The sequence below is a fragment of the Poecilia formosa genome, unplaced genomic scaffold, assembly GCF_000485575.1.
Source record: "Poecilia formosa unplaced genomic scaffold, Poecilia_formosa-5.1.2 Scaffold20, whole genome shotgun sequence".
Taxonomy (NCBI): Eukaryota; Metazoa; Chordata; class Actinopteri; order Cyprinodontiformes; family Poeciliidae; genus Poecilia; species Poecilia formosa.
This window is the reverse complement of record NW_006799959.1, coordinates 710,702-736,598: the sequence shown is the minus strand read 5'-3', so window position 1 is coordinate 736,598 and position 25,897 is coordinate 710,702. Positions and strand designations below refer to the sequence as shown.

Below are 25,897 nucleotides of genomic sequence, written 5' to 3'. Positions count from 1 at the left end.
ATATATATCAGTACAGAAGGCAGTGTACCTTCTGCTGACGTCCTCCCACATTAAGTTGATGCATCAACATTAGATCTCTGATGCGCCGTTTAAATTACGTCACTCAGCTAATCTCCCATTGGTCGGAGGTTCTGCCACTGTGATGCGCCGACCAATAAGAGGCCGCCAGTTCCGGGATGGGCAGAGCGTGTTGGCGCAGGGTGGTTGCCATGACGACAGAGTATGCCGATTGCTGCCACGACTTTTGTGTGGGCAGAGTCTGAATGGAAGGGAGGGTGGAGGGGGAGTGACGTCACTCGGGAAGACGGGAGGACAAACAACAACATCTCGTCCAGTTTCTCCGTCCGTTTGTCTGCCGGTTATCATAACAACAAATGGCGCTGAGAGGCAGATACAAATAAATAAGGCTAATAATAATAACTTTACCCACTAAAATAGTCGGAAATATATTGTCTTAAAATTACATGTAAAATTAATATATAAATAAATTACAGAAACATGAATAAAAAAATATTCTAAATAACTATAATTAAAATCCAGGTTAGATTTTTTTCCATTCAATAATATAATTACAAATACAAAAAAATACTACTACTACTAATAATAAAAAAAAAACCATTTTAAATTTTTTTTAGATATAATTACAAATCAATACTATTAGCAATATTAATAATAAACTTAATCTCCCCATAACATGAAACAAATGTTTTATTAATAACCAAAATGAATGACACAAATATAACAAAAAAATTTAAGTAAAAAAATATAGTAAAACCTATAATAAAACATTTGCTAGAGTTTAATATAGTCAGTCTTAATTCTTAGTCGTATCTAATTCTGTGTATTTAAACCTTTTAAACGCTACACAATTATGAGATAGTATTATTACTGTATCAAGATATATTAGAATATTTTATGAAAAACTGAGTAATACATGTTGCAAATGACTAATAGGTGAGTCATGAATCAATACTGATGACAAAGAAAACAACACTGGCTGCTTACAAACACTTTAATTTTCAGGCGTTAGAAATGAAAGATGTGGATGTCACAAAACAAACACAAGGCCAGTTAAATGGTTATTTTTGGTCACTTGAGGCTCTGTTTTCCTTTTCTCCATCCCTCTGGTGGCTCAGCGCGGTGGATGTTTGGATGCGCTCCCTCTCTGAGCATCTCTCCGGTTGTGACTCACCACTCTGGGCTGGAGGGCCAGCCCCTCCTCCAGATGACATCACAGGGATGGAAATAGCAGCGGCATTAAAGCCTCCTGTTATGGGAGCCTGCTGAGAGCCCTGCGACCCCGGGCAGCCACTTCAGCCCAAAGGGGGCGGCGGGGAAGGCGGAGGAGATTATGAAGTAAAGAGAGAGCAACAAGTCGGAGGTGATGCTAACGCAGAAAAGGCGCGAAACGCCCTGAATGTGCACCAAGTCTGAGTTCATTTAACGTAGTGCAATAAAAGAGCAAACAAATTTGCATACAAAGAAATTTAAAACAGAAACAAACCAAGGAGGAACAGTAGTGAAGCATAACAGCCATCTTGGTTGGCAGTTGTTATGGAGTTGCTATGACAACAGTAAAAAAAAAGCCACATCCTAGCTCTGGCCTCGTTCCTTTCTAACTTATAAACAGTATAAGTACATTACAACTATTACTGAATCTATTTTTTGAGGTGTTTCACACAGTATTATACCTCTGTGTAATACTGAGATAAATATCAGTGATACTTACTGTAGCACTTACTGCCGAACTAGCAAAATTAGCTTAGCTAATGTATCTTTTACCTGCTAGCTAAGACGGACATGTAACCTTCTCAGTTTACTTTTTCTTGACACATGTTTCTTTATTAAACTTCTCAGTGTTAGTTTCAGAGTTGGGTTCAATTACATTTACTCTATTACATTTATTTGAGTGACTTTTTTGGGAAAAACATTCTTTGACTATTTTAACTGTGCTGAACTTTTTACTTTTACTTCAGTCTTATTTTCTACCCACTGAATGAAGAACAATCAAAAAGTCACCAGACAGACACATACCTGCAGTTTTTGTCAAGGTTTCATGAGTTCTTTAGTGAAAGAAACTAATTTGGAGACATTTTCTTTTATTATTTGTTTTTATTAATTATATACATTATTGTAATTTTGGTCCTTAAAATGACCAAAATTACAATTTCATCAGATGATGTAATTTTTAAATATTAAATTATTGATAATTATATCAGTACTTGAGCTGACTTTTTATCAAATACTTTTTTTCTCTTACGTGAGTAAAATGTTTGGGTTCTCTCCTGTTAGATCATGCTTTTTCAGTTGAAGGTGAATATATTTTATGTTTACCAGAGATGTGCGAAGGGTTGGTGTGAATATTGTATGAATTGAGGCCAGTTTGCATGGAGGCCATCGTCAGTTTCTCAGTTTACCACACACTCTTCATGCTTCCCTCACACACCAACACTTACCCCTATCTGCCTGCTTCCTGCCTCGCGCCGTCAAGCTGTCTGTGTTAATAGAGTGTGAGCTAAAGAAATCAGGCGGTACGGCCGCTCCGGACACCTGAGCCAAGTCACAACCAGCATACAAGGCGAGAGACGCTCGTACTTCAGCATCGCCACAGAAGTAGGTCATCAGGAGGGTTAAAATAACTGCTTCCTGTCCGTCCTCTGCAGCCATCACAACAACATCAGCTAACCTCGCCTCGCTCTGCACACCAAGTGAAGGTTAGATCTTATCCACACTGAAATATGCATGTGGTAAAAGTAAAAGCATCCACTCTGCACTCACATATCTGCACTCATCAGTTTTGGCCATCAAATATGTCTTTAAAATAAAAAGATGTAAATAAAACTTTATGTGGCACAAAAATCCCAATATATCATCATACAAATCTTTGAAATCTTGAATTTTGCTCGATTTATTCCAAACAGAGGTATTTAAATTTAATGTGTTTTCATAAGATCTTTGCCTGACTAAGTATATTTTGCTTTCAGCTTCATATTTGTGCAATTAAAGAGAAAAAAAAATAATACGTTTCCACCGAGGGTAGGCAAGCATAAGCTTTGGCGTCAGGCTATTGTTTTTTTGGTAAATTATGGGTTTGCATATTATTATTATTATTATTAATTTTTTTTTCAACTAAAAGATTTCAAGAAAAAAACAAGGTAATTTCTAAATTTGAAAAGTTAAAAATTTGTTAGAAAAAAACTTAATTTTTAGATTAATTTCATAAATTTTCTATAAAAAGCTTGCAAATTTCTGAGTTTGAACAGATTAATATTTTCGACTTTTCAAACTCACAAATTTATAATTTGTTTCCAGAAAATTTCTGGTTTTGATCTCAAAATTTTAGATTTTTTTCTAGCAAATTTTCAACTTTTCAAACTCAGGACAGTTTAATGTCCATATTTTTTCTAGAAAATTTCCGACATTAATCTAAAAATTTCTGAGTTTTTTGGAGGAAATGTACTTTTCCCATCTGCAGCAGCTTCTGAATGAGCTGACAAACTAAAAGGTGCGTCAGCGCCATCGTTGATTGAAGTAAAGGAGTGAATTTTCACAAAACAACTCAGAAATGTTTGAGAAACAACAAAGACATTTCTGAGCTTGAAAAGTTGAACCTATGCTAGAAAAAAATGAAGTTTTTAGATTATTCTCAGAAATTTTCTAGAAGAAACTTTAAAATTTCTGAGTTTGAAAAGTCAAGAATTTCCTAGGAAGAATTCTGAGATTAATCCGAATTTTCTAGAAAAAACTTGGTAATTTCTGACTTTCTAAATATATTTGACATACATTTGCTTGATAATGGAATTTGATAAAATTATATTTTTATTGCTTGCTTCACAATTAGCTACTGTGTTTTTTTCATGGTGTAAAGCGTTTTTAACTTCCTTCCTGCTATACAGATAATCTTGACTTATTTTAGCGTAACAGATGAGAGGCGTACCTGTAACATATTACTCATAAAAACAAGATATTTATAATTATTTACTGGAGTGAGTAATGATTTGCTCCTTTTAGCATTGATGAGTTTCTGTCTAAATATGGTCTACCTTCAGGTCATCAGATGTCTGTCAGTGATAGAGTGGAAGCGTGAGAGTTTGTCATGTCCATGTGAAAATGTTGAAGTTTAAAAAACCCAACAAAAACAGAAACACAGGGAGGGAGCGTGAGATAACTGGAAGCTGGCAGACTGTTTTCGTTCTTGAAGTGAAGCCAGCCACCTCAAGGACGTTGAAACATGGTGCTGTGTGGGCATCAGCGTCACAAGAAAGACGGATAAGAGAAGGCAGTGGAGAGAATATATGCACTGCCATAGCAACTCCAGGCTGTAATGTACAGGATGTAATTTTATCAAATGTTTATGTCAAACCAGCTGCGACACTCACAGATGAAGTATTCAGCAAATCCCTTCTACTTTGGATTTATATCAAACATGGACCCCAGATAATGAATTGATCGATCATCTGTCCAAACTTTCATCTAGTCTATCAAATCTATCTATACATAGAGAACCAGATAGCTGTTCAATACTTAGCTAGCTAGCAATTCAAAGGGTCACATATTTTATTTAGCTAGCTAGCTAAATAAATGTATTAAATAAATACAGCTATTTAAACTAATATATTTATTTATCTATAAATAGCTGGCTAGTTAGCTGGTTAGCTAAATAAATATGCTTATTTAGCATTTAGCTAGCTAAATAAATATGCTTATTTAGCATTTAGCTAGCTAAATAAATATGCTTATTTAGCATTTAGCTAGCTAAATAAATATGCTTATTTAGCTAGCTAGATTTTTTTTTAGTGGATTATAGAATTTTTTCTGCACTGCTGGAAGATTTTTAAAGGAAAAATTGAGTTTAAAGTGGTGATTGGCTAGCAGATAAGGAACAAATTAATTAACTAGTTCTCTATCTGTCTAGCTAAATAAAATATGTGACCCTTTGAATTTCCTTTTAGGGACTTCCCAAAGCATTTGTTTATGTTTTGCTGATCACGTACACAATTTTGGTCGACCTGTAGCCTTTGACTGTGGAGGTGCTTACATCATGATGGTCAGATGAGGTTAGACAAACGAGGAAGGAGAAAATAACACGATGAAGCAATCAGTTTATCTAAGAGGAACGTTTTTTCCACTTTGAGCTTCAGGCTGTTTAATTTTCAACGCTTGTAAATTCAGAATGATTAACCAGCAAGTTAAATATACACAACAGATCGAATAAATGTCAGTGTGATTTAATGGGTATGTTTAAAAAATAAATAAACAAACTGATGAGACGCAAATGATTCTTAGAAAAAAAGAATGTGAGAAAGGAGAAAGTCTTCACCTCCCCAGTTCTTTGCAGTAGAATTAGCACTTATATTTAAATAGTAATGGACAAAAATTAATTTTTTATGGTTTTCATGGTTTTTCAAGGTTTTTTTTGGAGGGGTGGGGAAAGCTACACAAACCGATCATGAAAATATTATTGCCCCACTCTTAAAGTGGAAATTAGCATGAATTAGTGTATTAATTAATTTATTAATATAATATTATAATATTATATTATAATTTATTAATAAATTAGTGGAATTTAGCATGAATAAACAGTTTTTACTGCAACCAATGGCAGCTGGGTTTTATTCTAAAAACACTTTTTCTGTAGCATGTTAAAATAATTGCTAGGAATTTTAAACCAAATTTACAGTTTCACCACAGATAATGTTTTTTTAAAAGAACATTACAGAAGCCCTATAGCAGTTAGCCGCGCTAGCTAGCTAACTGCTAAAGTGTAGTTTTATTAGCTAAAAGCAACTTGACTTCACCAGAAGTTTAACACATTTGTAGGTTAATTAAAAGAAAAATAAGGAAAGTAGTAAATTAAATGTCTAAAAAAGTTTGCTACTAATTAAACTATTTTTCTTTCATACATTTTTGTTAAAAAAAAGAAGGCTAATTACCCTTAGCATCAACTAACAACTAGCCAAAACAAAAAGTCTTGAGGATCCTGAACAGTGGGACAAAAATTCATGAAATGCTTTTCAAAACCCTACATAGTCATATTCAGTATATATGAATATGAAATGAACATTTTTTAGAGTGAAGCATATCTGATATTAAAATTACTTTCTGAAAATAACCTCAGGGTAGATATTAAAAATACTTTTCATTAAGCCCACATTTCTGTATTAAAGGTGTTTGCTTTGAAACAATTTGTGTGTTATTAATCTATATAATGTGTTTCACTTAGTAAATTGAGTTACTGAAAACAATTAGCTTTTCAATAATATTCTAATTTATTTAATGGATCTGTCTGCCTGGGAACTCCTTAATCAGCAGAAAATAATCAATTGATGGATAGGATCTTAAATGTTTTTCACAGATTTAATTTATTGCTTAAGAAAAAGACGAAAACCAACTGCAAGTCCACAGTTTAATGCCATTGAAAATTTATTGTGATATCTGATAGTTTACATTAGAGTGAAAACAGACATGTGAAATGGCTTCACTAAGACAGAATGCAAAGCAATGTAGTCAAATAAAAGCATATATTTGTCTTTAAATTTAGAGGAAAAAAATAAAACAGGCACGACATAAAGCCATTATAAATACAACATGCTGTAGACCTTAAACTGGAGTTTTAACAGTCCTAAGAAAAGATCCTGTGCAGACTTTTTCCCGCCTTTGATCGACATCCTTTCAGGCTTTAGGAGCTCAAAAAGCAGGTGGCCAGCGTCACAGTAAAACAGTAAACAGTTTTCAGCAGCAGAAACCTTCGACTTTCGGCGTTTGATGCTGTTCAGCTCAGAGAATCTAAACATTCTGCAGGATGGAGAAAACAAAACGCTTTCCCAGCCTTTAAATTTGGTATGGAAGTTGAATCTCCTGGATTGACTTTCGCTCAACAGAACCCGGTTCTTATTTGGTACACAACGATGACGCTGGCCGCCGCTTTTTGTTGGCTCGGCTCTACGAAGCTCTTCGTTTAGATCGACCAATGCTGGAGGATCCTTCGGACAAACTGGCGGACTCGTACGTGTGTTCAGTTACAATTTGACCTGGCATGAACAGTGAGAGGAAGATTAGCTTCCAAATTTAGCAAACAGTTGTCAGATCAGACTAAATTTTGGGATATCAGTCTCAAACTGGGCTGCTACATTCAAAGGAAGCCAGAAGGTTAGCCTTTAATGGTGCATTCAAGTACTCACAAAAATTATTCAAAATGTCAACATTTTTGGCAATGTGACGCTCCACAGATCCCGATAATTGGTAAATTTAATCAGAGATCAGCTTTCTCCTGGAAAAGGTCATATTTAACTTTTCTTGACTTGTGGTTAGGGGCAAAGCAAAGTCACAAAAGGGCCACACTTTGTACACTGCTGCTAAATGGCGAAAGTTAATCTTGTAACAGTCTCCAAAAAGGGGCGGAGCCAGCGGTGTCCAGGGGTAAATGGGTATAAAAACAACTTTTTCGCCTGAAGATGAAGTTGTTGTTTCTAAAGGAAGCCATTTCTCAACTACCACAGCTGATTGGACGAAATTAATGTCCATCAGTCGACTTTCTTGTTATTGCTGACGTACTTTTCTAGCATCAGATTTTGATTTACAAGCTTGCTGTTGTAACCAAGAGTATCAAAAACTTAAGTAAGCACTTAGATATGGTTTGTTAGCCAGTCCGACATTAGTGGAGTCTCCGTAACTTCTCTTTTCAAAATAAGAGCATCAACATAAATCACACCGTTTTAATAACCGACAGTAGTGATTTTTCAGAGACGTTTATAAATGGGGGGGGGATAAATGTCGATACCTTAGCATTACGTTAAAAACTAAAATCCGTTTTGGTTACTGAAATTATGTGAAACAGACATAAAAAGTTAAAAACAAATAAAATCATTATTCAAAAAAATAATGTTACTTAAACTGGCCTTGAATTATTTTGTGAATCATTTAGAAAATATGGATGCTGTGCTCCAAAGTGGCTTTGGAAACAATTTCCTTTTGCATTTTACTACAAATACTTTGATTTTACAGACTCATTTTAAGAAGTAAGCTAAGATCAAAAATATTTCACCAGGTGCAGTGAATTTATGTAAATTTACCTTTCTGAAACAAGTGTAAATGTTGAATTGGTCTTTTTGTAAAAACAAAAAGATGTGAACATTTTCCGTCAACTCACCTGCCAGCAAACAGACCAAAAAGGAAAGAATATTCTGTTAAATACCGTTTCCAGGACAAAGAATACTAAACCTAAATTCAGGGAAAACTGCTTGGATGCACCATAAAAGGATTAACTTAATGCTTTAACTGTGTTTATGTAAATTTTATGTTGACACCTTTGGAGTTCATTTCTTGATCCCAGAGACTAAATTGTGCAGAGCTGCTCAAGAACAAGTCAAGACAACTGGCGAACTGTAACGTAAAGCGTCTCTAAAAACAGAAAACGGCGAGATTACAGTCAACCATCGACCCAAACCACATCACATTAAATAGAACACAGAAGTTAACAGGTCATTTTTGAAAAAAAAAAAAGTAAACATGAATGTGAAATACAATCAGATAAACAGCCAGCGTCGCTGCGAAGGACCTCCAACATGTCCGCCGCCTGAAAGCGCTCAGTGTGGTGGCGAAAGGGTCTCGATAAAGGCTTTCCCTGCGACACGGTGGGAGATTCCAGCTCGCCCTCGACGTCTACACGGCTCAGCAGAGACCTAAACACCGGCTCTCACCACACAAGCTAAAACAAACAAGCTAACTGAGAAAAAAAAAGGGGATAAATCACTTCCAAAAAACTAAACTGGCTCTTGACCTCAGATCAGCGGGAGCAGCAGTGAAACCAGAGAGCTGCGAAACAAAAAACAATAATAAAAAAGGAACAAACAGAAAGAGAGGAGGAAAAAACCCAAAGAGAAAGTAAACATTCACTTTCATGTGCAGCCATGCACGTGGGCTGAAACACATGCAAAGTACGCACACACACACGCGCGCGCACACACACACACTCAGACAGAGGTACAGTGAACAAAAGTGCTTCAAGTCGGGGAAGTAAAAGAACTAACCCAGTAGAAATACGTATAAAACCTTAAATATGTTACTTTATGTACAAAAACTATCACGGGCCAATATCTCAGCGGTTTCTGTATTTAAATTTTCAAGTAGGTATCATTGCTATCTATTAAGGGTTTGCATTGTCAACGTTTTTTTTTTTTTGTTTAGTTTTTTTTGTTGTTTTTTTTTTGAATAAAAGGTCAGAGTGATCTGACTGACCTTGCCGGCAAAGTAATCAATCACTGCTGATTTTTTTAAACTGCCATCCTTCAAACCAACAACATACAGCCAGTTCTCGATGGGCACAAAGGAAAGAAAAACAACAAAACCATCTACGTTTACTCTGAGAAATAATATACTCAATATCCATTCATTTGTGCACCTCTAAATATTATCGTAGAAAATATATGTAGACAAAAGAAAAAGGGCAGAGTTGTCTGAGGATCGTTTAGGGCCGTGTTGAACCAGGACAAGGGAAGACACATCGGTTCACATGAAAGGTTTCCAAGTTATGCGTTGCACAACAGAAAAAAAAATAAATGGGGAGGCCGTTCATGTTTTGAAGAGGCACGAAATTCATTCGGTTTGGAGGCAAAGAAATCCAAAACATCAGACATGTTAGGGCAAGAACGAAAAAAAGTGGAATTTTTTAACTAAAGGATTGTACACATGTAGCTGAGCCTTTAAGAAAAACAAATATCTTCACCAAACCATTTAAAAATAAAAATTACAGACTCACAGGATCCGTTTTGGAAAACATTCAACATCAAATCAGCTGCTGAGAGTTTTTAAATATGCCAAACCAACAGGGGGCAGTGTAGAGCAAAGCTGATAAAGACTGCTTCAGAGCAACAATGACTTCCTGTTGGGAATTAAACATGGCGGCTATTTTCAGACAGTGGACTGGGAGTGGGGTCAAAGCAAGTCTGTGGGAATACTGGCGCATCACTGGTGGCAGGACCCCGAGTCTGTTTTCACGTTTAAACATGAACACAAATACAGAGTTTTATCAAATCTACACACTGGTAAAGAACCGTTTCCAGTGATCTTAAATGGTGTTTTCATGTTGATTAAAGGCCAAAATGCATAAAAACATATTTATCATCATATTCTGTTTGACTATGATGGCGTATGGGGCTCTTGGAGAGGAAGAGTACATTTCTGCCAAAAAACTCAGAAATTTTCTAGAAAAAAAGTGAAAGTTGAAAATTTTATAAGTTGGAAAAGTGAGATTAATCTCATTTCCGTTTTCCAGATTACATACAAACAAAAACTTTCGTCTGATTTTTTCAATATTTAAAAGAAAAAGTAAATTAAAAGTAAAAAAAAGTAAATTCCTACCAAAAAACTCAGACATTTTCTAGAAAAACTTGGACATTTCTGCATTTGAAAAGTCAAAAATTTGCTAAAGCAAACAAACATTTTGGGACTCAGAAATTTTCAAGTAAAAAAATACTTGAAAAGTTAAAATTTTTAAACTTTCAGAAATTTTCAGTTTGAAAAGTTTTAGATTAATTTCAACGTTTTCATGTACTCATGCAAGCACAAGTCATCTGATCCAAGTTTTTTTAAATTAATCATTTTTGTGTGGATTGAAAGCCAAAACGCATAAAAATGTATTCGGCTGTGCATGGACTAGGCCTAAAATCATATTGTCATCAAAGATTGGACCAAAAACAGAGAAAAAGACAAAATTTGAGATTAAATGTGAAATAAAAATCCAATAAAATTTAGTGTAAAAAAAAAAGAAAAAGATTTTGCCTCCAAACTGAGATGAAGCACGCGCCTCAGCAACGTGCAAAGGATGTAGCATCGTTCAAGTACGTCACTGTGTAATGCGTGACCACGCGCGCGCACTATGCATATACACACACAGTCATATGCATATACACATATGTGCATGACAGCAAATATATATATATATATCGAAACCATGTTCCAATCAATTTCTACATACTACGTACAATATCATAGTATTGATGGATATGTAATCATAGTATGTGTATTTATATTAATATGTAGCAGTGACTTTCATTGTTTCATTACTAGACAATGGGATAATACAGTGTGGACACCGACGTCAGCTTCCCCACTCTAAAAATGATTTCTGCTCCTTTTTCATGTCTCTTTCATTCATGGTGCTGCTGCAAAATGGGACCAGCCACAATCGCATTTAGCCTTACACTACAAATATTTATATATCTATAAATTTATATATGTGTATTTATATATAATTTTATACCTTTTCATGTCAAACAAAATAGTCTGTGTTGCTTTTGATGCTTTTTGGGTGCTGGAAAGTACCAGAAAGGGAGAATTAACACGAAAGATAAAACATAAGGAAACGCCAGGTATAAAATCCAACATTACTGGAATCCCAGTTTAAAAAAGAAAAGGAAAAATAAAAGCTGCTACATATTTTTAACTATAATAAACTCCCTTTGCCCGTTTCTTCTCAACCCATCCCTGATTGCTCATTTGGACAATAGCTAAGAAAAAGAAAGAAAAAAAAAAAGCACACTCAAAAAACAAATAAACCAAACAAAAGTCATGGAAATAAAATGCTAACCAGTAACATCCATCTGCCATCAAACCAAAGCTTCACCAAACCCCAAAGTTAAAACTATGGCAAATAACAATAAAATAATAATAATAATAATAAAGTCATTGAAGATGAGTGGAATAAAGAAAAACAACAAGATGTCTTTTTTCAGTGAAGTCTCTCCGTTCACACAGCGGTCGCCACATCACCACAATCACTTGTAAGCGTGTTTCGGTGGAGCCGAGGCGAGGTGCGGGGTTGGGCGGCGGCGGGGGAACCCAAACGTTGAGCGGCGACGGAGAGCACACAATCTTTAAGGTGGCGTAGGGTCCGTGGGTTTTTAACTCCACTTCCGAATGCATTCGTTCTGTCCGGTTTCACGATGAACAGGTGGGTGTGTGCACGTGACGGAGGCCGGCGAGTGGAGGTCTTTTAAAGGGAAGGAGGTGTGAGTAATGGGGGGGGAACAGGGAGGAATGGGAGCGGGAAGATGGTTGACGCTCCACTCAGTTCAGTAAAGAGCATTCCAAGGTCAGGAAAACAGATTTAAGGAGATGGGACGTGGCCTCGGTGTCACTCCCATCCGTTGTCCTTGATCATGTGAGCCAGCTCGATGATGAACTTTCCCTCTTTGTATTTTTGACTGCTCTCAAACGCATGTTCCTGCAAAAAATAAGCAAAAAGAGAAAGAAAAATATGCTGGTTACTGGACTGGTGGATTTAAACCAACAACAGACATGTTGCATTTTATTGTTCACATCTGGAAATTTCAGCGCCGGAGGGCAAAAAGGTGATTCTTCTACATGCCACGCAGAAAAAACACTGAAGAACGACTCAAAACCAATGTGTCGGCTACACACAGACCCATCGCCATAGCAACTGACTGACAACAGCTCCACTGATGCATCAGCACCAAACCAAAAATACCAAAAAAAAAAACACTCAAAACATTTCCCACACAATGAACAGATCATTCAGCCCCTTATGGTATCATATGTTCAGGCTTGATGTTTATTTTGCAATTATTAAGTGATTTTCTGATCACTGCTGTGGTTGATTAGCTAATTTAAACACCTGCTCTACTGATGGTCTGTCAGAGATGGTGTGAGGGTCGCCCCCTTTTTTCAACTGGACCGAACTGAATTCCACAGCACATCTACGCTTTAAGGTTGTCAAAGTCAAGCTAGCATAACTTACCTACTTCCCCACATCTGTTCTTTTAATTGAAACTTTTTCCTGACCTTGTCTTCTAGCGGGATTTTGCGCGTGTCATCATGTTGCAACGTGTCAATAAAGTTCAATTTCATAAGATATTTTAGGGTGCATCTACACCAGTCATGTTTAGTCCTCTTTAATCAAACTCTAGTTTGTTTCCCTAAAGTCTCGTCCTTTGGGGAGGTGTGAATGCCAATCAAACTCTGGTCCACCAAAAGGCGCCCAAAAACCTCCGTCTCAGCTTGGCTGAAGTGAACTCTGCACTTTGAATGTATATGTGAACGCCAAGTGGACTGGACACTGCTCCAAAAGCAGGAAGCAAACTACAGTGCAGGGCATTCTGGGTAAATACAACTAAAACAAAGACTAGTGGGAAAAATGGCTTGAAGTCTTTTATCAACAACCGGTAAAATCTGACAGAACTCCATGTATGGTCACATTTTATGAAGAAGGACATTGAGCTCCGTCTTCTTCAGAGATTTTTGTGCCGTTTCTCTCAGTGGTTCTTGGTGCAGCGCCACCACAGGTGAGGAGGGGAACAGGTTTTTCAATGCGAGTAGTTTGACTCAGTGCAGTGTGAAAGCGAACCACAGCAGCTGAAAATGTAACGTTTCAAATCTGGTCTCACGTCTAACAGAGTCTATCAGGTGCACCAATTGGACTGTTTCCTTTCAGCTATTCAACTATTAACCATAGCTAATGCAACTAAAATGTTATTAAAATTCCTCTCGTAGAAAATTGAGATAATCATGGCAATGTCAAAAAAAATCGACATAACTGTATATGAAGTGAAAGAAATTGCATTTGTACAGTACATCAATAAAAAAATATATATATTTGAGTCGGGTAAGCCAGTCACCAGTAAAGCTAGTCAAGCTGAAAATCTAGTGATTACTAGTCGCTATTTAAGCTATCGGTGCGTCGCTGAAACAGTGGTTGTAATTGGATTTCACTCTGAATCTGACTAGTGGTCTCAGTTGTAACTGGATTAAACTGGATTGAACCGGATTACATGTATCTGGATTTTAACTGGTTCTATTGTGTATAACTTTTGTTGTGAATGGATGCTTTAAATAACAGCATGTAATGCATAAATGTACATTAGCATGGCATATTAATGCATAGGAAAGGCATTTTAGTGGTTTTTCTAACCAAACATTTGGGAATGTTGGAGAACATGAGGGTGTGTACAATATTGTTGATTTGGATATTTAATAAACAACTTCTGCTGTTTTCGGCAATTTAAAAATAACCATTAGCATTGTTGGCTAGTTAGCTGTGTTATTTTTTTGCACCAGTAAACTGGTAATTTGCTGGTAGCATTGAAACTCGCGTATGGTCGTTGCAAAAAACGCGCCAATTTCTTTTAAACATTTTGTGTACATTTTTTTAAAACTGCCAACACATTGAAGGTTTTTCTTACCTTTCCCTGTGATACACATCTCATTAAAAAAAAAACTGTAGCAAAGTTATGGTGCAAATTTTGAAACCAGTGACATTTTTAACAGCTAAAAGCTATGAAACCCACTTTGTCTTATTTCAAAGCACAAACATGAAGAGACGTTTTTACATGACGAGGCCTGTCAGTAGCAAATGTTGCTGGACTGTAAATTGTTGCAGAGGTTATTGCGAAAAACAACAATAATGTTTTGAGACCATTTTCAAGTAATATTATGGCATAATAATGCAAGCACACATTCTCAAAGATCAATAAACTTTAAATTATAACCAAAGTTTAACATTGGACTTGGAAAACGATTTAAACATCCAAAAATAAACAAAACCAAAATAAATTATGACGTCTCTAAACAAAATTGTCCTTCAAAAAAGAGCTGGTGGAGACCAAATCACCTGAATGAAGAGTTTTGTCATCCAGTTTTTGGTAGAAAGAAAAAAACAATAAATCATGCAAATAGAAATTATTGAGTTTGTTTTAATTTATCATGCGATTTATTGCCCACAGCGACGCGTTTTTACACGGCCTCATTTCTGTTTGGGAACAGATAGGGAGCTTTTAGGTGACAAGAAAACAGAAAATAGTTTACGACAAAAATCATCTCTCGGATTAACATCACATCTCATTAAGGACTGTGTGATTTCTGGCCTGCGCCACGAAGAGTCTCGTGCGTCAGCGTCCTTGTTCTGCTTCTCCTTGTAAACCAGCTCTCTCCTGCCGCGATCGTTTCCGTCACTGAAGGAGTCCCCGTCTTGTACTTTGCTCACTTATTTTACACTCCTCTCTCGTCTTTTCAGACAATTACCGGAACAGAGCTCTTCAAAACGGTGTGACATTTAATCACCGCAGAGTCTCAGAGGAACCAGTCTGGCTGTCTGCAAGCCAACCTTTTGTGCCGCTGTAATTATGTTGTGTGCTGGGAAACCACAAAAGTGTTCAATCGCACAAGCCTGGACAAAAGTGTCAGCGTGGCGTTAAAGAGCGCTGCCTTAATGGAAGCTACTTTGCTCCTTTGACCTGTAACGTCACGATTTTTTCCATCCTGACATCCAGAAAAGCCACGTTGTTGCTCAGCAATACGGAGCGATAAGGCTCAAAGGAAAGTTTGGGACTTACGTATTTCCAGCCCAGGGTGGTTTTACAGTTTTCACAGTAGATATCAGCCACAGCATGTAAACCTGTGAGGAGAACCCGCTCCTCCGCTGGCCCGCAGCCCACATTCACCCTGGAAACAGGAAGAGAAAATTCAATTAAGACATCTACTTTAGCAGGAAAAAAATATTTTGGAAAATTAATATTTCTAAAAGAATATTAATTACTGTCTATTCCTCTGACGTTATATGTAATTAAAACCCAACATTACAGGTCCTTTACGAAGGCTGGGTATTTTATTATTTATATAAAATGTTCCGTTACCAATTCAACCCAACATTTAGCACAAACATCGTTTTCAACCAAACAGCTGAACCAGAAGATTCGATAAGCTCGATGAGCTGAAATCTTAATATTTTCTCTGCAGTGTAAAAAGGGTTAAAAAATAATAATAAAATAAAGTGAAGCTGTTCCTCATGCAACTTATGTAATTATATCTGCAAAGAAATATGTTAAAACACCTACAATATCTATATGTAAAAATTTGCCATAACGCCATAACGTCTTATGAAAGGTTTTTAACAGTTAATTGGAATAAAAACTAAATCTCAAAGTCCAAGAAATTGTTTTTTTTCCAAGCACTTTCAAACTCTTTATATGCGTTTTGAGAGAAATAGATTTCTACTTTTCTTTAAAAAAGAAAACAGCTGATAAACTGAGGTTGCTAGGTAATAAGGCTGGGCTTCGCTAGGGTTGCTAGGTAACAAGACTGGGCTTCGCTAGGGTTGCTAGGTAACAGGCAGCGTTTTTTTGAATTTCCAGAAACCAAAAAAAAAAAACTTACTGCAAAAAACCAGCTGGGTTGTTTTCTTTAAGTGGTTGGGATATTTTTAGAAACAGTAGGAACCCAAATAGAAGTATATTTTGGGTAATTCGCCCCTTTAACTAAAGGCAGATCTACCACATTTTAAAATCATTTCAAAATCTGTTTAAAGTAGTATTTTTCATTTAGCTCAGTTTACTTATAGTTAGGATTTCAAAAAGTGGTGTAAAGTTTAAATGAGAAAACTTTGTCGTTTAGACGAGACTGCTCTGCCAGTTGAACGCAACCAACTGAGAAATGTCTTGTTTAAATGAGATAACGCTCCTGAATTTCTTTCCAAGTTCTGGCAGTTAAATACTTCTGTAATCACCACGTTAAAGAAACTTTTCAACTCTCCTTCTACCTGGATCTACCAACAAGGCTTTGAAACACTACTTCACTGAGACGAAGCAACAAAAGACAGACAATATTTTATAGAATTAAGAGTAAATGATAAATTTGGTGTGAACTTCAAAACCACCTCAACATTTCTCACGCTGTTCACATGATGACTTTTAAAAGTGCGAGTGTTTGAATTGAGCTATTCATCCTGCCAGGCCTGTGGAGAGCTGCTTTCATTCAGTTCATTGCACCAGGTGAGAACAATGTAACTCAGAGTCCGCAGGAACAAAGCTGTTGCATGGTGACACCTAAAAATGTCTTTGGCCTTTGGGGATCGACGTCTGTGTGTTTCATTAAGACTGAAGACCCAAACAGAAGTAAACCAAGTCATAAACCACTACAGGTTTTATTATTGGGTTTAAAAAGATGGATGCCGTTTCTGCAGAGTGGACAGAAAATCACCCAGCAGAGAACGCAGATAAATCTGCTGTGTACACAACTACAACAGCAATCCTATTCAGTCTTCAAAAGCCTTCTACCAGCTCCAATAAAGATAAAGAAACCCTACAAGATTTCTGGAAATAATGTGGATTTTAAACTTAAATGACATCATCTGTCCTCCAAATAAAGTTCAAGCCACAGGACAAGTCTTCAAAAATGTAAATCTCTGTTTGCGCCTTATGTTGGTTTCTTTGTTGCAGAGTGGCTTAGTTGGGGTGCTTTCACATCAGCCGTTTAGTTTAATTTAAGTCAGTTACAGTTCATTTACCTAGAAAGTTCGGTTCATTTGGAGAAGTGAGAATGCGACCAGATCTGGACAAAAACGCAAACTCACTCTGGTCCGCCTAAAAACCAAGCTGACAGTTCAGCTGAAGTAAATGTTGGTTCATATATGTGAATGCCAAGCCAACTGGAGACCGCTCCAAAAGCTGGACGTGGACTACAGCGCAAGGCATTCTGGGTAAATACAACCAAAACAAACATGTGAGTCTAGGCTAGTGGGAGAAATGACTAGTGGTCTTTTACCAAGACAAAAGAGAAGTCTGCTAAAATCTGAAGCCACTGAAGCCACAGTTTTTAAAGAATAAAGAAGACAGATACTTACACTGAATTAAACAGGTAGGCTCTTCCTTGACTGCCTTGAAATGACTGAAACAGAAAGAGAGAGGAAAGTTAGTTGCCATTAAGGAGCCACATCAGCAGAGCGCAGGAATGCCAGCAGATGATGCCCCGGGGTTCGTTTTCCTCCCTGTGACTGCTGCGCATACTTGTTCCCCCACCTTGTCAAGGTTTCCACACTGAAAGCTGGCAGCAGATAAGAAATAAAACAAAGCTCAGAAATGCTGGAGGACGAGCAGGAACACATCAGAGAGCAAGCTTGTCAGTTTTTATAACACCCTGTCTTTGTTTATTGGGAACTTGTTGCACAAGCTGTTGCATCAGAGCAGAAAAACACATGCAATCTTTAAAATCCGTCTAATTGTATTAAAAGAGGTACTTCTGTAAGAGGACGGTACAAGCAGAGCATTCGTGAGCTGTGAGGAAACAGCTGGAAGTGTGTTTCAAATAAGGTTGCTTGGCGAGAACCCATTTGGTTATGCAAATTCCTTTAAAAAAATCTAATGATAAAAAATGTCACATTTCCCTTTAGCAAATGTAACATCTAAAGATCCAGAGCGAGGAAGCTGCAAAGGATTTATCATTAGCAAACTGTTCCTAAGGTTTAGTGGGAGTTTGCTTTGACTGTACGGCAAATAGTTTAATGCAAGGACGCCCCTCCCACACTTATTGCTAACTGGGTGACAACACTTTTCTTTGTCTCACTGCCCCAAAAAACTAATGAAAATATCTATTTCTTTTTTATATAAATTCACCAATTAGTGCATACAAGACTAACAAACAGAGGCATTGATTTACAAAATAACCACTTAGATAAGAAAACAAACAACAAAAACTAAAAACAAAACCAGAACATAAGTGAGCGGAGTCACAACTAGGCATGTCGCAATAAATCAATTAATCGCAGGACAAATTAAAACAAACTCAATAATTTCCATACCTGAAACATCATCTTTGGGAGAAAAAAAGCAAAAACAGAAGAAATATTTTTTGGAGCATTTATTCTGGATTCACAGGGAAATCATTTATTTTCTCCTTTTTTCTCTGCGCTACAGGTGTTAATGTCCTACCTGTCACATCCTACAGTTCAGTGTTTGTGTTTTTAAGTGTAATCTGCCCAGACGCATGCAGCTCAGAGCACCAAGGCGCGACCTTTCCGCAGCATGGGGGAACTGGGTCAGTCCCTGCCGAGTCGACAACAAGACTTCAGCAGCGTTTAGGCCAGAGCGGGTTGGGGGTTAGTCCATGTGACAAGAGCTGGGTGTCGCATCTGAAGGGTTCACACATCAACCCAACCACTGGCAAAAAGAGACCGCTCCGTCTAGCTGCCCTTATCCGTTTCCCACTTTCTATTTTTAATTTGCTGGCATTTCTCCCCCCCTCTGCTGGAGCCGGAGCGCATGTGGCCCTTAAAATGATTTAGTTCGACCTCTGACTGCAAGTCAAAGAAAGGTAAAAATTTGGTCAACGCAACATAGAAAAATACAAAGTTCTCATGTCACACTTCCATAAACTTTGTAACGACGGCCATCTTGGTGATCAGTTGCTATGGAGTTGCTATGACAACAACAAACCAGGCACAAGCTTTAAAACTTATAAACAATATAACTCCATTACAACTATTACAATTTTTACTATTACATTTTAACTCACTCACTCACTCACAATCGAGTTTTAATCATTAACTGGAATGTATCATCTTAAATTTAAATTTTTATCACAATAAATGATAAACGATACAATAAATGCCTGACCATTAGACTGCAGGAACACACGGTCCTGAGAAAATCTGCTCCAAAACACAATCACACTTTGGTATTTAGAGGTAAAATGTTGCATCTCATTTTAGCCTTCTTCAGACAGTGTAATTACACAAATTAAAAGCAGCTCTTTTGAAAGAAAACCTGAGCCAAAGCTATTAAGGAACCTGCTGAGGTTGATTTTTACCATCTGTCTGAACAGATGTCGGCTGCAGTAAGCGAGGGTTCATCTTCTTCTGTAAGTTAAACCCCAGGCTTTGATTTAATTCAGTTTAAGAGATGGCTTTTAAAGATTTACATGTCTGTAATTTCACATTACATAAAGTAAAGCGTCTCCATTTACAGGATCTATGAAGCTACACATTAACACAATCACACTGAGTAATAAACGTTTTTACTCCAAACTGATGGAAAAACTGCTTGAAGATAATAACTTTGAAACAAACCTTTACTGTCGGTACAAACAACCCACATAGCAAAACTGGTCATTCATTTTGCCAACATGGTGCAATGAAAAATGCCATTTTTGCCCCAGACAATTTAACAATTGTAATATCAATAAAAACACAATGTATTTCAACACAATTCTTTTATTACAACATTCTAATTTCAAACACAACAGTATATTGAAGAATCTGTTCTCCACCTCCATGTCCACCGTTCTAAGGTTGCATGATGGCAGCAGGATTCCCCTCTGTCCTCACTTCAACCTGCTTCAATACAGGAAATAAGCAGAAGTGAATAAATAAACCTATACATCAGTATCAGTCCCCTTTGTCAAAAATGCTACTTCAACCTGAACAATATCAGGAATCAATCTCACTGTTAGCCTTTGGCTCATTAAGTCACCTTTAATGCTAATATACTAACAGTTAAAAAGGACATTTTAAAAGCTATAGACACAACAGCAACCAAACATCAGTAAAAACATTGTAGAATGTAGAAATGTAGAAAAATTAAAATGAATATTTTATCTGGACTAAAAAAAAAAGAAAGAAGAAAGATATGAAAAACTTACGGTTTGAGTTCAGTTCGACGTTCAACCAGATGCTCAATGAGCCGCCGGCTCACGGGTCCGTTACTATGGAGACGGCGCTGCCGTTTGTCCCGTACGCCACCAGGACCCGACAGTCAGGCTGTTAATACCTACAGCCGTTATAAAGGATATATGGGTGGCCATGTCCACTGAAAATATTAAATTCTTTTATTTAGACATTAGAATTTCATTATTAAGAACTAAAACAACAAAAACATGTTTACATTTAATAATCATATATATTTTTAACTATTAAATGATTGATAATTTGATCAGTTACTCAGTACTTGAGCAGACTTTTTACCAAATACTTTTTTACTCTTACTTGGGTAATTTTTTGAATGGCTACTTTTATTTTTACCCGAGTAAAAATATGTTGAAGTACCACTACTCTTTCTTGAGTACAAGTTTTGGATACTCTCCCCACCTCTATGATCAAATCCTCCAGAATAAAACAATGAATGGCTTCATCAAAGTGTTTAATCTGAAATTTTCCTTTGATTTGATTTCTTTCCCCTCCAGTTTGTTAACTGGTGTATTGCTTCATTTTGAGAGTAATTAGAGACCAAGATAGCAATGAAATTACATTATAATTAATTTACTTTCAAATATTTAGTGGTTAAATGCTTCCTATATCGCTAATAACCTAAGGAAAACCAGGCTAAAAGACTCCAAGTTTCGTTTAATTAAGACATTACCATTAGAGAGAAATGCAGCAGAGCTATATTGATGTTTTGGGTCACGGTCAATGTCTTGGAAAACTTCCCGGAGAGGCGGGAGCCTCGAATGGAGCTGCATCCATTATTGGGGAGAAATGAAGAGTGTGATCATCCCACAAATGGGCTTCCATCAGTTAGACGAAGTGGGACGAAGCCAAGGTGCCAAATAAAGACAGGCAGCCAGCTCGTCAGTATTCAGGCCGCATCGCCCCGATCCAGAACCACGTTCGCACTGCGGGCCTTCACGCTCTGCTGACAAACCGCTTCTCCGGTTTCACGACGAGGCTCGGATCTGCTGCGACAGATCTGATTTTCTGTTTTCACAAAGCTTAAAATGGAAAAAACAAAGAAACTGATTACGTTTTGTCTCGTTATCCTTCATGTAAATGGACCGGAGTTTACTACATATTGTCCTGTGGAAGCTGTTGGCACAGTGGGGGTGCCAATAACTGAGATGACAGATGCATCCTGGGTAACCCGATCGCTAGAAGACATAATTAAACAGAGGTCTAAACATACCAAAATAAAAGGCTGCATCTACCTCAATATGAATCTGACATCTGTAGCAGCAAGCCGACACCAGAACCCCATGAGATTCTCACAGCATGATTAAAGAAGCAGAAATAACAGTACCTACAAACTTTCCACCTTCCTAAAATAATGATCCGTTGGATTTTTTTCCAAAAGTATTTTTTCTTCTTAAATCATCGTTTGGCAATAAAAAGGAAATTTTTTTTATTGCTAAAAATTATTTTTCACAAAAAAAACGACTCAGGCCATTATTTTAGGAAGTTGCCGATATTCTAACTATTGCTAAAATAAAGATCTTGATTATTGCAAAAACACAAAATATTACCAAGTATTTTTGGTAGACCAACAACAGAAATACTAAAATGAACTATGAAGTCTCTTCAAAAAAGGAATAGTTCAGACCAAAACTCCAGACTGAAAACTTTCATCGTCCACATTTTGGTAGAAAGAAAAGAGAAAAATGAAAAATTATACAAATGGGAATGATTGAGCCCATTTTAATTTATCCTGTGATAAACTGAGTTTTGGTTTGCTGTGACTATAGCAGTAAAAATATTAACATTTTTATTTAGACTATATAAAATTTGTAAGTGCTTGTTCTGCAGAATAGCTTGACTTTTTGCTGTTCTGCTCTTTCTATCATGAAACTGGATGTAGAAAAAGCAGATTTTAGCTGGAGAATATTAATTAGACTGCAGTCTACTGGCCAGTTACTGCAAGACTTATTCATTCTCATAACATGTACATAAAGTGAAGTAGTGCAAAATTTCATACCCTTTTATTATTCATATTTTGAACACAAAGAAAGCTGCCAATTTATTTGGCAGTAAAAATTCTTAGTGCTTTTCTGATGTTGAAATATTTAAAGACTAATAAGAACCAAACATGGAGAAGCAGCATTCAGCTTCTATGTGCCACAAATTTGAACAAACTTCCAGAAAACTACAAAACAGCTGAAACACTGAGTGGTTTCAAAACAAGACTAAACCCCCACCTGGTTAGAGTCTGAAATATGTTAAATGGAAAATTGACCAAAATATTTGACATGATTTTGATGATGTCATTCATCAAAATTTAACGTTTGTTCCTGGTTTCTCAGTTTTTGGCCTTATAACTTTTTATTTTTGTGTTTTTAAGATGTAGTGTAATTTGAACTACCTTGTTGATGAAATGTGTCATGCCAATAAACTTGATTATTTAAAATAAATAAATAAAGTAAATAAAATATTAAATTTAGGCTTGATATATTTTTAAAAAAGCAAAACAATCATTTTGTAACCTTTCATCTCCTCTAAAGGTTTAACTGAAGAAACAACATTTAAGTGGTTTGTGAAAGACCTTTACAATTAAATTAAACTAAAACAACAACATGTTTTCCATATTTAGTTAAACAGCCGAGTGCAGGAGGGGTTGTGTGACGGTGCCTGACCAGGCGCTCAGGTTAATCCTCTCCTTCGGGCCGCTCCATCTGCATCTTTGATTGAGAGTTGGCAACCCTCGAAGTTCCAGTACATACATTGAGAGGAAACCAGTTTTTACAAATCATGCACTCAAACTGTAGAGAAATCAGTCAGTAAATTCAAAGATACTCCACTTGTTTCTTGTACCGTCAGCAGGAATGTCTAAAACATTTTAAAAGTGTATAAAAACGTATTCCTGCAGGAACGGTGGCTTCAAGTCAAACGAGGGGACGGTCACTTGGCAGCCTGCAGTGGAAAACGCCAGACAGCGGTGTCATCTTCTCTTAAGTAACATAATCAGCTTAGAAGGGTTGATGCAAAGCACTGAAGATGCTGCTTAGGGCAGCAAATGCACCTCCAGGTTTGCCAGTACGTTTTGACAGAGATGACAGTCGCTGTCAATGTTGATGGTCCACAAACTACCACCAGTCAATCTTCCCAGTCGGCCATGTTTGTTTACTGTAACTCACCTAAAAATAGCAGTGAAATATGGCTGCATGTACATTATGAATGCAGCTTTTCTAAAATTAGTGCCTCCTTGTTCTACACAACAGCAAATAAGTGAAGATATTGTAGTAAAGTTGTAGTGAGCTAGACACATTTTATATATTTTTTACCATTTAAAAGAAAGATTTGCTGGGAATAAAGCTGCATGGATGAACAATTGTGGTATTATGCTTTTTTAAACTCAAACTTTTTCCTGACATCGTTATCCAGTTGTCATAGTGTTGACAATAAGTAGAACTGTGTCCCGTTTTCTTTTAAATATCTTAGGTATATTTAAGATTCAGAGCGTTATATTGACAACTTAAGAGCTAAAACCAATGCCAGTCATTTACTAGAAGTTTCTTGCCCTCCAGCAGGGAAGTGGAGGCGGGCGTGACGTCGCGTGTCAGTTATCTATGAGTTTGTAAAGTTGTGTCGTTTGATATCTCGGGTTTTGAAAATCAGCCAAGAATTTTTAAATTTTGCTGTGTAAATCAGGCTTAATGTGAGTTTTCGTCCCCCTGCTTTCAGGATAAGCTGCTGTGATAATAAAAATGTTTTCTCCTTTCTTATTGCTTTTAATTAAGATCGTTAGAAAAGTTATGTGGGCATCTACCGTTTCATTTTCCCAAATCAAGCTGGGAAAATTCAAGGCAATGTGAGCAAAAACGCCTTAAGTAATCAAACTTATGTTTAATGTATAACAAAGTCCTCCAATGGTTTTTGTATAATTAATGAAAATTAAACACAGCTGAAAACATGTCCCAGCACTTCTAGGCCATATATCAATGACGTCTGCTTTATTCAACTCGGTTTAACAAAACCTTTCCTCATATTTCTGTCACAAATGCAGCCAAATGTTTATTAATGTGTGTTAGTTATTGCTTTGCGCAACAAGTTGCACAGATACTCACAGCAGGAAGATTCAGCCATGCAAATTAATTTTTGGTTTGAAGTTGTTAAATGGGGCTGCACAGTGGCGCAGTTGGTAGAGCTGTTGCCTTGCAGCAAGAAGGTTCTGGGTTCAATTCCCATTCCCAGTCTTTCTGCATGGAGTTTGCATGTTCTCCCTGTGCATGCATGGGATTTCTCCGGGTACTCCGGCTTCCTCCCACAGTCCAAAACATGACTGTTAGGTTATTGGCCTCTCTAAATTCTCCCTAGGTGTGTGGCTGTGTGTCTCTGTGTTTCCCTGCGACAGCCTGGTGACCTGTCCAGGGTGACCCCGCCTCCCACCCAGAGAGCTGGAGAGGAACCAGCACCTCCCGACCCCACTGAGGGACAAGGATGTACAGAAAATGGATGAATGGAAGTTGTTAAATGTATTAAGGCTGAATTTAAAGCACATATTTAAGTGGGAGGAGGTTATTTTGATAGTAGTTGATCTTTTTAGTTTCATTGTACCCTTTTTCTTGGTGTTCTGTAGTTGTTTTCTGCAACACACCGACAGTTTGAGACCGACAGGAGAAAGACAGACTGTCCGAGGAAGAGCTCTTCGTGAAATCCAATTATTACTAAAGTGGATAGTTTAGACTAATGAGGTCATTCGTCAACAGTCACTTTAGCCCGGTAAACAAGACAACACAGTCAATAGTTCACTCTTCACTTCACTGATTTCTTACAAGTGATCCGGATGAGCTCGCTTATCCTTTCACATCGAGGTCAGAGGTGAAATCAGGGACTCGAACCGACATCAGACACACCAGCACGACGGTGAATTGGGGGCACAGTACACAGCATAGAAAAGGAGTCAATTTACACCAACAAAATTTTGAGATTAATATCAGAAATTTTCCAGAAAAAAATGTGGAAAATTTCTGAGTTTTGAAAACTAAAAATTTTCTACATTTTTTTTAAAATATGGAATTTTTTTTATTTCTGAAACTCAAATTACAAAAGTCAAATGTTTGGCTTTTGATGCTAAGAAAATTTTTAAGTAGTAGAAATTTTTCAGCTTTCCACTTCTTTTTTTCCCAGAACATTTTTGAGATTGACGTCAAAATTTTGTTGGCGGAAATTTACTTTATGTTTGTTATAAATCTACATAAAAATTTAAGCAGTGCCATTTGAGATACTACTCAAAAATCTGACATCCATTTTTCTTTTGTTAGTTTGAATTTCCTGGTGCATATGGAAAGAAAAACCATGGGTTGCTATGGTGATTGCCGCCTTTTCTGGTGTTCATGGACGTACGTGGAGGAAGGGGGGGAGGTGCTGTAACTACGGTCTTATTTTTTATTAATAAAGGACATGTAACAG

The 25,897-nt window shown here is 36.9% G+C and overlaps 1 protein-coding gene across 4 annotated transcripts in view; it reads right to left on the bottom strand.

Annotated features, from left to right (window-relative positions):
• Nucleotides 1-10,582: 10,582 nt before the first annotated feature.
• The window catches only part of ypel1 (yippee-like 1), a 37,830-nt gene continuing 22,515 nt past the window's right edge, over nucleotides 10,583-25,897 (bottom strand). For all 4 annotated transcript variants that reach the window (XM_007547358.2, XM_016669132.1, XM_016669133.1 and 1 more), the window contains exons 3-5: nucleotides 17,633-17,676; nucleotides 15,348-15,456; nucleotides 10,583-12,223 (exon numbers count right to left, since the gene is read on the bottom strand). In XM_007547358.2, the coding sequence (XP_007547420.1) occupies nucleotides 12,134-12,223; nucleotides 15,348-15,456; nucleotides 17,633-17,676 (243 nt within the window). In that variant the 3' untranslated portion in view covers nucleotides 10,583-12,133. The remainder of the gene's footprint in view (nucleotides 12,224-15,347; nucleotides 15,457-17,632; nucleotides 17,677-25,897) is intronic.